Genomic DNA, 13,163 nt, shown 5'->3' on the forward strand with positions numbered 1-13,163 from the left:
TTTAGTGTTAAAAGGAAAGCACAAAGCATTAGGATTGGAATGTAAGTAATGTGCACTTAAACTTACAGCCCTGTTCCCATTGCATAGACAGCATCGTTTAGCGGGCGGCAATAACTCTGGTAGAATGCTGCTTCAAATGTTCTCTCTGCTTGTTTTTCCTATTGTCACTCTCAGCTATGCTTCTCTTAAATGGTGCACAAGTGTAAAAGATGAAAGATGGGACACATTTGCTCCTCAGAGTTACTTGCTTTGTAAAATTCACTGTGGTCACACTTATGTGAACATAAAGACTAAAAGGAAGAGACAAATAAAACGTGATATGATGCAATGCTACTGCAGGGCTTTCATTTTTGCCTTTAAAAAACCGAAACGTGTTTGCTATAGAGAGTGGAGCTGAACTCCATCAGTGTAAATGCAAACTTGGCCTCCAATGAGTCCAAGCACCCAGGGTGAAAGACTGTGAGAGGTGCTGTATGGCAGGATGAAGTGTGTTCATTTCCTTATTTATTGACTCACTTGCTTTTCGCAGAGTGTTTGAAATTAATAACAGCCAGCAGAAATCAGACAGAAGGATGAAAATCAGCACTTTCCCTGCAGTAAAGCCATTTATCAAGCTAACGAGGGGGAGAATAGAAGCAGTGGTGGACGGGGGGGGGGGGCAAGTGACGTTTGGAGGGGGAGCATAGAGCGGCAGGGAAGCAGGTGCAGCATGAGGCAGAGGGAAGGAGGAGAAAATGAACAGAAGTAAGGCAAAAAAAGGGAAATTTGTTCTGGAGAAGAGACTTTTAGAGGGTATCATGTCAGGGGGTGTGTTAGATAAAAGAAAAAGTTAGAAAGAATCATGAGACACATGTCAATGCATTTATGTATGTGAGCTCAACAAAGGACCTCTTTGAGCGCATTTTTCACATCTCAATCTCAGTAGTTTCATAAGGTAGGATCTTGCCAGTCTTTTTTTTTTCATTTAAATTAGTCGGAAACAGAAATGCATCCTCATTCTGTCAAGATATCCAAACCACTTAAATAACTGAGAGAATAATAACTATTCTGACCCTCCACCTCATTACAGAACATCTGACCTTCCAATCAACCTGCTTATATTTGAATCTTGTTCTTACCACACTTGTCTGTGATCATGACAATGGGTGAGGGTTGAAACGTACATCTATCAGAAAGTTAACAGCTTTGTCATCTTTATCCTAGTATCTTGACAGCATGCAGCAGTTACATCAGTCTGGATACAGTCAATAAGTGGCTGTAGGAATACAACAGTAACTTTACCTTAGGCATATCGAGACATCACAGATTGAGAAAATGAAAAGGATTCTAATTACTGTGCACAAGAATATTATACTATATTTCCTCCTATGATGTGTGGTGATGGGACTGCCCTCATCTTAAAAATGTCACTTTGTGATGCTACTCTGGCTCCCCAACAGTCCAAGCAGTATTTCACATCCGGAGTGGGGCTGACTAAGCACTTACCACCGAGCCCCTTCTCTCCCAATGAGAACAGAGCACCATGCTGACAACTCTTCTGCAAAAAATAATTAGCAAAGTGAAACAGCCCAAACATATTGGACCAAATCTAGGAACGTTTTACAGTCAATTGGAACCATAAATCTTAGTTTTCTATTGGTTTACTTATGTGTTATTTGAAATTAGAAAGATAGTTATTATTTTTTTGATACACATAATGGAATTTAGCTTTATTCTAAGTGTGTTTCATTTATGATTAGATGTAATTATTTAACAAAAATGGAGGAAAGAAATTGTAATCAGCGAGAGAAAGCTTAAAAAGAGGGAAGCTGGTTTAAGGAATAAACTTTCGCGTATAAACCTGACTGTAAGGATGCAATCCGCGCAGTCTCACTGCACGCTGTTTCTGTAATTTTTACTTTAAAGTTAAACCAGAGTGTGTTTGGTCACTGGAGCTAAATATAGTTTGTTCCTGCTGAGCAGTCTCCAGTTTCTTAGTCCTTTCCGAGAAGCAGGTGGAGCAGAAAATAGTAAAGGAGGGATAACACCCTCTCTTGAAAAGATCAGCCCTAGACTTCTGACCCATATGGAGCAGAACGTTGTTTTTATAATTCTGCCCTGCCCCTTTTCACTCCAAAGCCCCTCCTCTGTCTCATTCATTTTCTCCTCCACATGAAAGTTCAGTCTGGATTGATTTCATCTGCCCTCAATGACTGAGAACATCCTGGCACACAGAAATAGAGCACTTTGCAACAAAAGAGCCTCCGAGCACCCATTACTGTTAGCATTCAGCTGTGAATGAGATGTCTGACAACAATCCAAAGATTTAATTTGCATTGATGAACTCCACTGACATAAAGTAACAAAAACATCTATGGAATTTTTAAGTATATTTTTTCCCCACAATTTATTTCCAATGTGTCTGAACTTGCACTTGACATTTAACCTTTTTAACTTTGGCGTCCTTTTGTGTGCTAAGTCTCTAAAGTGTGTCTGCACCGTTATATCATAACTTATAGCAACAAATTCTACTTTTCTCTAGTTTTACAAATTGGAATTGTGCATATTAAATGCATTTGCCTTTGGAGAAACCTTTTATCCTCCTGCTCCGGTGGGGTATGGGTGCAGTGACACAGTGTCCTGGTGGTGTCTCAGCAGTCCATGCCGGAGTCAGAACACTCTTTCCCCAGGCAAGGACACTGAAGAACTAGCTCTCCATCTCCATCACTCAGTTTGTCCTGCTGGAGTTACGTGGCCAGACTGCTCAGCCCCCACCCCTTTCCACCTAATATGCATGATTTGCATAAAACAAAGACATGCCTCTGCCTTAAAAGTCTTTCATAGTGAAAATGGCTTCTGGATGTACAAAACCACACAAAGTTCAGCTGGGAGCTGTTTAGAATGCAACATAGAATAGCACACTGGCTTGGCAGGAAAAGTAAGATTTACAAGACAGACTAAGATAGACACCCTTATGGTTTTCCACTTTCATTTGCTTAACATCCGTTCCTTTGGCATTGTTTATATTCAACACCTCTTAGCAGTGAGCAGAGGGCATCTAATTTACAGTCATGGTGTGGGAGGAGAATCTAGGCCCCCTAAAACACTTCATCTAAAGATGATTTGTCCTTGTCTTCTTTGATGGCTTTTGTCCTACTTCCTCTCCTGAAGCTAAGTGGATCTGGAGACGGGCCAGCTGCCAATCCCTCGCCCCGCCCAGACATATAGAGTAAATAACAATACAGATATATGAACACACAGTCGCTGAAGATAGCGTATGCACATGTAATAATGCACAACTTCTGCTTTACCTTGGTGGACTGTAAAAAACATTTAAAGCTTAAAATGTTTTATTGTCCACCAAAAATAGAGATAAGATGAAGGTTGAAAAGCTTTTGGATTTTTGATGTCAAAATCTATGGAACATAGTAAACGATAACAAAAATTGATGAATTTTTACGACCAGACAAGAATACTGTACTGTAAATCTGAATAATTCTCCATTCAAATACTTAAAGACTTTTTAAATCTAGAGAATGCATTTTTTTATAAGTCATTCAGTTCATTACTACAGCAGCCTGTTATCTCAATGTGAAAAAAGCTATATCTTCAGTTCAAGTTCAGATCCCCCAAAGCAGGGGTGTCAAACTCAAATTCACAGTGGGCCAAAATTAAGCAGTGAAGTTACGTCACAGGCCAAACTCAATATTTATTGAAAAAATTAACTGAAACTGATTTGTAATGTTTCACATATGGAAACAAACTTTAGTTGGTTTTTTTTTAAACACAAAATCTGGAACAACCAAAGCTTGATTTTACAAACACATGAGAAATTAAATTTGAAATAAAAGACACGTCAGTGGTATTCTTTTCTTATTTAAATAAATGAATTTTGTCTCTTCCCAAATCCTTTCAAGTTCCTTTTTAAAGTCAATCTTTTTCAAAGCCAACAACAAAAGAGCCAAAAATAATTTCATTCAATAATAATCCAACATTTCAACTATTAACAGACCATGCCTTGCAGTAGAAAAAGTGTGTAAGAAACATATATATTCAAGCTCAGTTTGCTCTTGTCTGATTTACTCTGCACATTGGTCTAAGTCAGATATCTTTTCTTAGATGCAAGTTCATCAATGTCTGGGATCAGGCTCTGAGCTGACGAAAACATAGTAGTTTAGCAGGCCTGTCTGGAAACCCTCTGTTTTCCATCTTTATTTAGACATTTTTGTGGAGGGTGAAAATAATTTGGTTGTCGATGACTGTCAACAAAAAAAAAAGCGCTTGCCGGTTTCGACTGAGCGCCAAAATACTAACCGAGCATTGTGGGATTTGTAGTATTAGCAGTACAGTGTATACAGCAGGCTAGCTCTAATGCACATTTGATATGATCTCGCAGGCCAATTACAATTACATTGCGGGCCAAATTCGGCCCCCAGGCCTGAGTTTGACACATGTGCCATGAAGTGTTTTAATGTCCCACTCAGATCATCTTTTGATGTATTGTAAAAACATTCCCAGTTGTCTTTTAATTATGATTGTGCCGTTTCTAGTCAAAATAAAAACTGCAATTTTCTAGGACAAAATTTCTGCAGAGCAGCAGGAGTTCATTAGAAATTTGGGGGTGGGATTGTTGGTCAGAGTAAGCTAGCCCCTGCTTCCCGAACCAGATGCCAGCTTTGCTGAGAAAAAACAAAGACTTACTTGGATCAAGTCATTTACAAATGGATGCATAGGAATGGAGCGGAGCAGGGAGCTGAGTGGCCCACAGATTGTAGCACCTGTGGCACTGCTACAAGCTTTTTCCAGTAGCATTTCTTCATCTGTTACTGATTCACAATGATTTGAATAAAGAAATACTCAGAAATGCAATTTTAAGCTTAATTTTCTTTAAATATGTCCTCTATCGTGAGAAACATGTTGAAACACCAAAAACGTAATTTACTTTAGAGTGAGCAATTTTGAATATTTGCTATTCAGCTGGTAAAAGCTTTTACCACGGAATTTCCAGTGCTTGAACTGGAATGACATTGCATGGTAAAGTTTTCATTAGCTGTGTTCCCATTTCACATATACACAAAACTATTGAAATTCTAGAAATGTTAAAAAAATAAAATAATTTCCTATCACACTGTTTTCATTCAATCGTAATCATCGTGATAAGTCATTCAAATTCAATTGCCGACGGATGTGAAGAATACTTTGATTTTGATACAGTAAAATTTCTGCCATGTCACTAACATTCATTAACATCTATCAAAGGACATGTCGGCGTCTTATTCAGGCCATGGAGGGGCCAGCTCCTCACATGTGGGAGTGGCTACGGATGAAACCATTTTGGGGAAATATTGGTTGGTTATTTTAACCTTTGTGCTATCTTAGATGACCCCACCCTTACATTGACGTGTTCTCCCTACCATGACAAAGGTGGATAAAGGTGGAAAAAATTCATGTAATCCATGGACACCAGTGAGGTTCACAAATCATTGAAGAAAAAAAGGTTCAGCGCACTGTCTAGTGGGTCTAGATGACCCAACTCCCAATGTCAAAGTGCCTAGGATAGCCCAAGGGTTAAAGAGGAGCTGTGGATCCTACAATTCCGCACAACACGCTCAACATTTGATGAGCTAAGTGATGCCGTGGGACCTTTTGTGGCGCCTGCTGTGCAGTGCAGGATTGTTGGTCACCTGACTCGTTTAATTAAGAAAAAGTGTTTCCATTGCAGTTTTGCAAAATTTGTCAATTTCAATATGTTTCAAAAACCACCTCCTCCAAGCGCATTTTCGAAATTGTCATGTTTCAACTAGGCAGATTTATTATCACAAATCCAATTTGCACAGTTTCAAACTCAATGGAAACGCAGCTAGCAATGAACTGCAAGCAAAAGGAAGTCTGCTTTTGCCTCTTCTGATCATCTGTTTTATTTAATTTCCAAAAGAAATCTTGATGCGAGATCCACCAAAAAAAAAAAGAATAAAGGACAGAAAAAAAGCTTTGCTTCTAACAAACTTTTCTACAAACTGACTTCTGGGAAAAGCCACTGGTCAAAAATTAGAAGCACAAGCACTCCTTGAAGTTGTACAATCGTTACCCCCCAAGTGAAAAGATGCACATAGAAGCTCGACATTCCCTCCTTCTGGGCTTTAACCAAGTAAAATCATTGCAGGAACAATTGGGTTTGTGATATACGCCTGCCCAGGTTCCTCTCTGTCACTTAGCATTGATTTCAGCCATAGAAGCCCATTCTTCACTCCCCCTCACTCTCCTTGTCCGAGACAAAAGAAAAAAGTACAGAACATTTAATTTACATTTGAATGAGTGACTGTAATCTGCTGGTTGTGCGGGTGTTCCCAGTATGACTGAGAACGTGTGCTATTTTTCTCTTTGTGGAAGCAAATAAAAGAAGGGCGTGTATAACTGTACTCAACTTTTGTTATGAGAGATGGAGAGAGACTATAAAGAAAAACACATAATCACAGCCATGTTTTGGCATATGAGTAATATTTAAAAAATAGGGTACATTGTGTATTCATTAGTTTAAAAAAAAGAGTGCCTTTTTTGATTCACACTCCTGTTTAATTCCCTTTGTTTTATATATTTAACTTTGCTAATGCAAAAAAAGTCAAGGAAAAAATGTAAACTTTGTCATGTAAATCAATTAAGACAAAGTCCTTACAGTTGAAATAAAAGTAAAAATTAAAGGAAGAGGAGAAGTTGAACTGCTTTACCTCAGGGATCCAAAGGCTCAGAGTTTCAGGGAAATCACAGGTGGAGAAATTTTCTTGAGGACCTAAAGAACCAAAAGAAATTGGACACAATGCATGAACATAAAAAACAATGCCATGCAGCATCACCTTGACAACTTTCTTCTGTGTGAAACTTTGGCATCCCTTTCACACATACGGAGCCACACCAGCAGACGGAAAACAACAAGCAAACCTGAGTAAGATTTGTCTGTTTTATGACACAGACGGCATGGATCATAGGGAACAGCTGACGCAAAGGGAATGGTGAAAATTTGCATGCAAATAGATTCTAACGGCATGCATCAAAACACTGTTAGCGCACTAGAAATGTGGTATATGCTGTTCTATCAGTAAAAAGGATAAAGTGGCCTTTTATTATTATTTTTTTATATAAAATACTAAATGATTTAATTTAAAAAAGAAAAAAATGCAAAATCCAAGTCAAGAGCTAAATGGTCTGCCTTTGTTTTAAAACAAAGACTAAAAGTTGTAGTTATTACCATTGAGGCCAGATTTTTTATTTTTATTTTGTGTTCAAGTTATCATGTTTTGTAAATGTTTCTGCAGTAAGAGAAGTAGTGCAGCTCTATGCTCCTTCTGCATTGATGCCCAGTGAGGTTCTTTAAACGCTGTGGCGAACAGCGTTTTTTAAAAAAAAAAAAAAAACAATCTTTGCCAATATACTGCAGTGAAGGATATTTTAAATCATTGAAGTTTTAAATAAATGCCACATAACTCATGTCTCCAAAGCATACTGAACCTGCAGGAAAGCAGCAGTAATGCATCAAGATAATATTAGTACTGCAGCAGAAAACACGTCATTGCATCTAAATCATAAATTGTAGTGCTTAACGGCATCGTTTGAGTAAAAAGTGCGCCGTGTTGAGCATTTTAGTGTCAAAAGAGCAAACGTTTTGGTATATATAAGATTTTTCGCCATAATTTGTAGAAATGGACCAACTTTACACGACTTACCATTTTAAGCATTTATATTTAACTTCTTTGCCATTTTTTTCCCTCCATCATTCATTCAGTTAAAAGCATGGTGGGGTTCGGCCTTTATCCCCTGCAGATTCTTTTAAAAGGCATTGGTTTTAAACATCCAGGGCTTAACCGACACCAAAATGCTCGATGTTTGACCCAAAGGTATGACGGTGCAACTATTTAATATAAGTTACACTCTCAAACTTAGGATCTATTTACAGACGTATGGAGTTACCTATCAGGTTTCTACAGGCTCATTAGCATCATAACCCCCCACCAGTCCTTGAAGTGTCCCTAATGCATCCTCCAAACAGATGAAGCAAACTTTCCGGATGAAAGATAAAATAGGTCGACACAAATTACCAAATTGTTTTTGTTTGCTTGTTTTAAGCTGCTTTCTAGTTCCATAAGAATGGACCCAAAACAGGAAAAAAAAAAAAAAAGTGCAACTGAAGCAATTTGTCACAAAAAAAAACCTGTTAGATTTTTATCTTTATTCAATCAATTCACATTTGCTGGCATGACCTCAATTCCTTCTCTTTTTTTAAAAAAACAAAATGAGATTTTTTTTCCCTTTTTTTTCTGATTATATCTGAATTCCGACACACAAGTCACAGCTCTGTTCACTCTGTGAAGGTCGCTCCAAACTTTGAACTTTCCCTAAGCAGAACCGACAGCTTTGTTATGTTTGCGACACCATAGCTGAATGATGTGGGTGTAAGACAAAGCTGAACTCATCATGGATGCCACTAAGTTGCCCCCATTTTTATGGTTTGCTAAAACCGGTACAGCGGATGCTTTATTTTCTGTCATCCATCGTTGTGGGTGACAGTGACTAAATATGTCTTGTTTCCATTTATCTGCATCGTTTAACTTGAAATAAATGTAAACATGTTTTTGATGTTATTTTCACTACATGAAACTAACTGACGATCTTAACCTGAGTGCCACCTCTCGTCTGCTGACTTCCGTTCTAGAAAAGTTGGTGTATTTTGACAGATATAATTTACATGGGGGGAAAAAAATCATGTAACTCTGTAGCTATAATATTTTTGTTCTGAACAAATAATTTTCCAAAGATTGCTTTGTTTGAACTGCTATTTTCGGATAAGTTTTTCTGTAAAAACAACTAAAAAAGGTTGTAAAAAAGTGGTGGAATTTATGAAATTGACTTTAAAACATTTTCATTGAGTACTTTATGATTCACTGCACCATGTCGGATATGAGAAAACATTCCACTAAATGGGATTCAGGCAGAGGAAATGAGCATGAACTCTCGAGGGCTGGGATTACTCTGATGACTTAGTTATATGTAACTTCTGACCCCCCGCTCGCTCTTCCCTCCAAAGTAACGCACTTAAATGCATGTTCTGCTGCACACTTGCACTTCTTATCTGCAAAGGTATTCAGACCGTCTTGCAGAGGCCAGCATAAGTTCGAAACCACAAACAGCCCTTTCTCCAGCGCCATCTAAAGCCTGTGAGAAGTCGGACGTCAAACCAACTTCCATGTCTCATGCAGTCGTTTTGCACATGGGTGCACGGCTGCAAGACTGATTATTTTTCACTAATGTATTCATTGCACTTTGGCGTTAAAACTATAAAACAACCCCTATGTTTTCATTTAGATCTATCTTCACATAAATTTCATCAGATGCAGAACAAAGAAATATTTCTTGCCAAAATAGCAAAAACCTAAATGTGAAACAAGGAAATTTTACATAATAGCAGCTAGGCATTAGTATTTCTGTGTTTTCAGCAGACGTTTGACATCAAGGTCTAACTAATTTTTTTCTGACAAGAAACTATCAAAATAAATCAACTCAACTGTTTTTCATATTCTGCAATTTATAACACAACAAACACACCTCTTCGCAATTAAACTGCCTTTTGTGGGGTAAAGACCAACTTATGAGCATAAAGGAATTAATCTCTTTCAAATTTTAATACAGAAACATGTTCTTTTAAGAGCAGAGAAACACTGTTGTGGTAATTCTCTGGTGGCTAAAATGAAATATCAAAATACAGCTGCAGTACCGCTTAGATCAAATAAATGTAATTAGGTAAGTTGATGAAGAAAGGGAATGGCTTTGCTGTAAATTGGATGGTGTGCGCATGCAAAGACCCAACACTGGCACAGCTGCCGGGAGCTGCGCTCACGATTTATCATCTCTGCGTTGTAGGAGCTGGTGGCCCACACCACTATTAATCATCAGCAAAATCATTTAATTCAGCCCAAGCCCGACTATTGTCTCAGTCTATCTGTTCACTCCGAGCAATCAGCCACCATAGCAGCAGCACACACACCTCAGACAAGATGCAAGTGTTATTTCATAAGAAAACTTTTTTCTCTCCTGCTTTCCCCTCCTCTTTCTCACAGACAGCTTTAAAACATGGTCGGTTACAGATGCTGCTGAAGTTGTTTTCTTTGCTGCAAAGTTAGCATTAAAATTGAAAGCACTCCCGAAAAAACAGTTAAATGTTTAGTACTTTGTTAAAACAATGAAAGTGTGCTTACTTTGTGTGAAAACTGTTCTTTGTCGATGCCCTCTCCTCCTAGACATGGACGACCAACAAATTCAGACTGAATCTATCCTCAAAAACCAAAATATTCAAAAAACATTTAGGAAACTGGTCTTTCAGAACACACAATGAGCTCATTGTGTTTGAGAAATATCCCCTCTTTCATTTGACATATACTAAAATAGTTACACTAGATTCTTAAACGGTAGCGGAAATTCAAATTGTGGTGCAGCAGCATAAAACTTGTGCTGCCCACCACAGCAGCTCCAGCGACCCCTCACGCTTGATGTGGCTGTGCTCTCATAGCAACACCCCCCCCCCCCCCCCCCCCCGGCCAGCATTGAAGCAAACAGGGTAAATCTCTGTGAAATTAGTAAACTGTGACACACTTGTAACAGTGAGCACACACTGTCCAAAGGCAAGTAGGCACAAAAACACGCTGAAAATGGACCAACTTGACGTGAAAATATGGAACACACAAAACCACAAGAAACTCAATTTTAGAGATCTAATCAGCACATACTGCCATTCAGGGAAACACAACTTTTCAAATTTACGCCAGTTTAAACTCATAAACACACTTGTACACCTACACACATGTAGACTTCAAATCACGCACATGTGAAAGTTGTGAGAAAAACACTCACATAAAATACCAGATCAGAAGCGGTAAAACACGCTGACACTATGAAGTAAAACCATGCAGTGCCTCAACGGATGCTGATGGGGATGCTGCTAAGGGAATACAAGCTTTTAAATGGAAAGCTTTGAATAATATTTTATTGTAAATAATTATATGGGAAACCAAATAAAATCAGTAAAAAAGATTTCCGTAGGACATATGCTGATAGGATGTTTTTGTTTTTTTTCCCTAACAGAATTAACAGGGTTCTGTTTTTTTGTTAAACAGAAGAAATTAAAAAGATTCCTCAAATAAAATTTCAAAACCAGAAGTTAGCATATTCTAATGTTGCCGGTTTTATGGTGTTTTCTCAAGCAGACAACCTGAACGCTTCTACAGTCAGATTGCATGTGAGAAAATGCTGAAACTAATTTTTTGCAGCAATCTTTGTTCCGTCCATTTCATTAATTGTTTGGACCTCTGCTGGGAAAAAAAGGATCTTCCTGCTTAAATTGACGTGGTTTATTATTAGTGAGTATAAATGTATTTTTTATTCTGTTGCATGAGTGAACCAGCCGATGCTACAGTGTCTGTTTGATTGTAATTTTAAGGCACACTTTGTCCCAAAAGCATAAAAAACAAATTCTTCTCCGGAGAGAAGAGGATAAAAATAAATTAAAAAAATTTCAAAGACAGTTGAATGTATTTATTGCATATCATTTATTCGTATAAAATGAAGAACACAAGCACAAATGAACATCACATATGGTTAGTGAATGATATGATTTTGCACAGCAAAACACACACACCCACACACACACACACGCTCACACATATATATATATATATATATGCGACGATGAATGTATTTTTTTTCTTTAGCTTGTACATGCAGAGTGACAAATCATTGAAAATCTAACAATGTCCAGACATTATTATTGGTTTTATTACTTATTGCTCTGACAATATTGTTTAAGACAAAAACTGATCATCATGTATCAATCATGTAGCCTCCTGAGCTGCTTTTCTCAACATACACATGACAACAGGTGATATTAGTTTTAGTGCATTTCGATTCATATGTCAGTTTTTAAACACACTTTCAAAGAGTTTGGCTATTGATTTTGCCTTTAATATTAACATTTTGTAAAACTTTTTTTCCTTTTTTTTGTAAATTTTATTTTATTAATAATTAAATCTGTGGCACAGACCACAGCTCAGACACTTGGATCTTAAAGCACATGCTGAAAAGAAGCTCTGTTTATGCACTGCACAATACTGTTCTCTGTATAAATTGGAGCCAGGCCAATTTCGCTAAATCAATGTTACACAATATCTCTGTGCATCAATCTACTTACATCAATAATCTAGGCTGTAGCACACATCTTGCAATTCAAGATTATAAAACTTTGTACTTAAATTATGTTTAAAAAATATGTTGAAAAAAGCACAGTGGAAAAAAATCTTTAAATAACACTATAGGCTTAAAGCAACAGACTAAACTTCCAGGAAATTAATTGGAGGTTTCCTTAGCAGTGAAGTCTTTTCTTTTCCCCCACGCACCAGGGTCCCCGCCATGGGGAATGCAACTGCGCATTCTCTGCAGCCTAATGACAGTGGAGCACTTCAACGCAGCTGAAATGCACTTTTACATGTTGAAAGAAAGTCCTGTGACTTCTTTTGTTCCAAAAAAAAAGTGAGGAGTCTTAGATGAAGTTTTGAATGCAATGCAGAAGCCATCCGGGGAAAAAAAAAAGAAAATAGCTGCGCACAAAAAGAAAAGCACAAGAAAAAAACCATACATGTCCAGCATGCAGGTCAGTCCAATAACACATCTCTTTAAGAAAACAAAAGTTTGTAATGAGTCTTTCAAGCAAACGCATGAGATGAGGTGGCAGCTTGCAATACTCCAAGTTTTGCAGGGAAAAAACAAAAAAAATAAAAAAAAGGACAAAAATAGTTTGATTGGATGCAGTTTTCTTTTTACAGCGATCTGTACACTAAAATGAAAGTGAGATGGCGTCAAAGGGCACGTTGATGAACTTCAAAGGAGTACACTTCGTGCCTGCATGCACACTCCGTGTACTGCGGCGTGAAGTTGAATCAACTGTCAAAAATGAAAGGTGATTCAAAAATAATAATCAAAATAAAAAGAAGTCTCGACAGTTTATGGAAAACAGAGTCTGCGGTCATGGAAAGAAGTTGATGAACGTTTTCTGAAAGAAAAAAAAAAGATGGATGTCAAAAAGCCCTTGCACAGTTGCGAAGGGGGTTGTTTTTCAAAGTTGCATTTTTTTAAATTGTACAAATTAG

At 37.7% G+C, this 13,163-nt stretch overlaps 1 protein-coding gene and 1 long non-coding RNA gene across 3 annotated transcripts in view; one reads left to right on the top strand and one right to left on the bottom strand.

Annotated features, from left to right (window-relative positions):
• Positions 1–13,163, top strand: part of LOC110017724 (uncharacterized) — a 227,204-nt gene that overhangs the window by 114,771 nt on the left and 99,270 nt on the right. The window lies entirely within an intron of this gene.
• The window catches only part of mafa (MAF bZIP transcription factor a), a 77,796-nt gene that overhangs the window by 62,494 nt on the left and 2,139 nt on the right, over positions 1–13,163 (bottom strand). The window contains exon 2 of one of the 2 annotated variants that reach the window (XM_004067226.5): positions 6,705–6,766. In XM_004067226.5, coding sequence (XP_004067274.1) covers positions 6,739–6,766 — 28 coding nt within the window. In that variant the 3' untranslated portion in view covers positions 6,705–6,738. Of the gene's footprint in view, positions 1–6,704; positions 6,767–11,551; positions 13,067–13,163 lie in introns of those variants that run through there. The other variant, XM_011491926.4, reaches the window with a different exon arrangement.

Source organism: Oryzias latipes, chromosome 3 (assembly GCF_053564925.1).
Source record: "Oryzias latipes strain Hd-rR chromosome 3, Olatipes_Hd-rR_3.1".
Lineage (NCBI taxonomy): Eukaryota > Metazoa > Chordata > Actinopteri > Beloniformes > Adrianichthyidae > Oryzias > Oryzias latipes.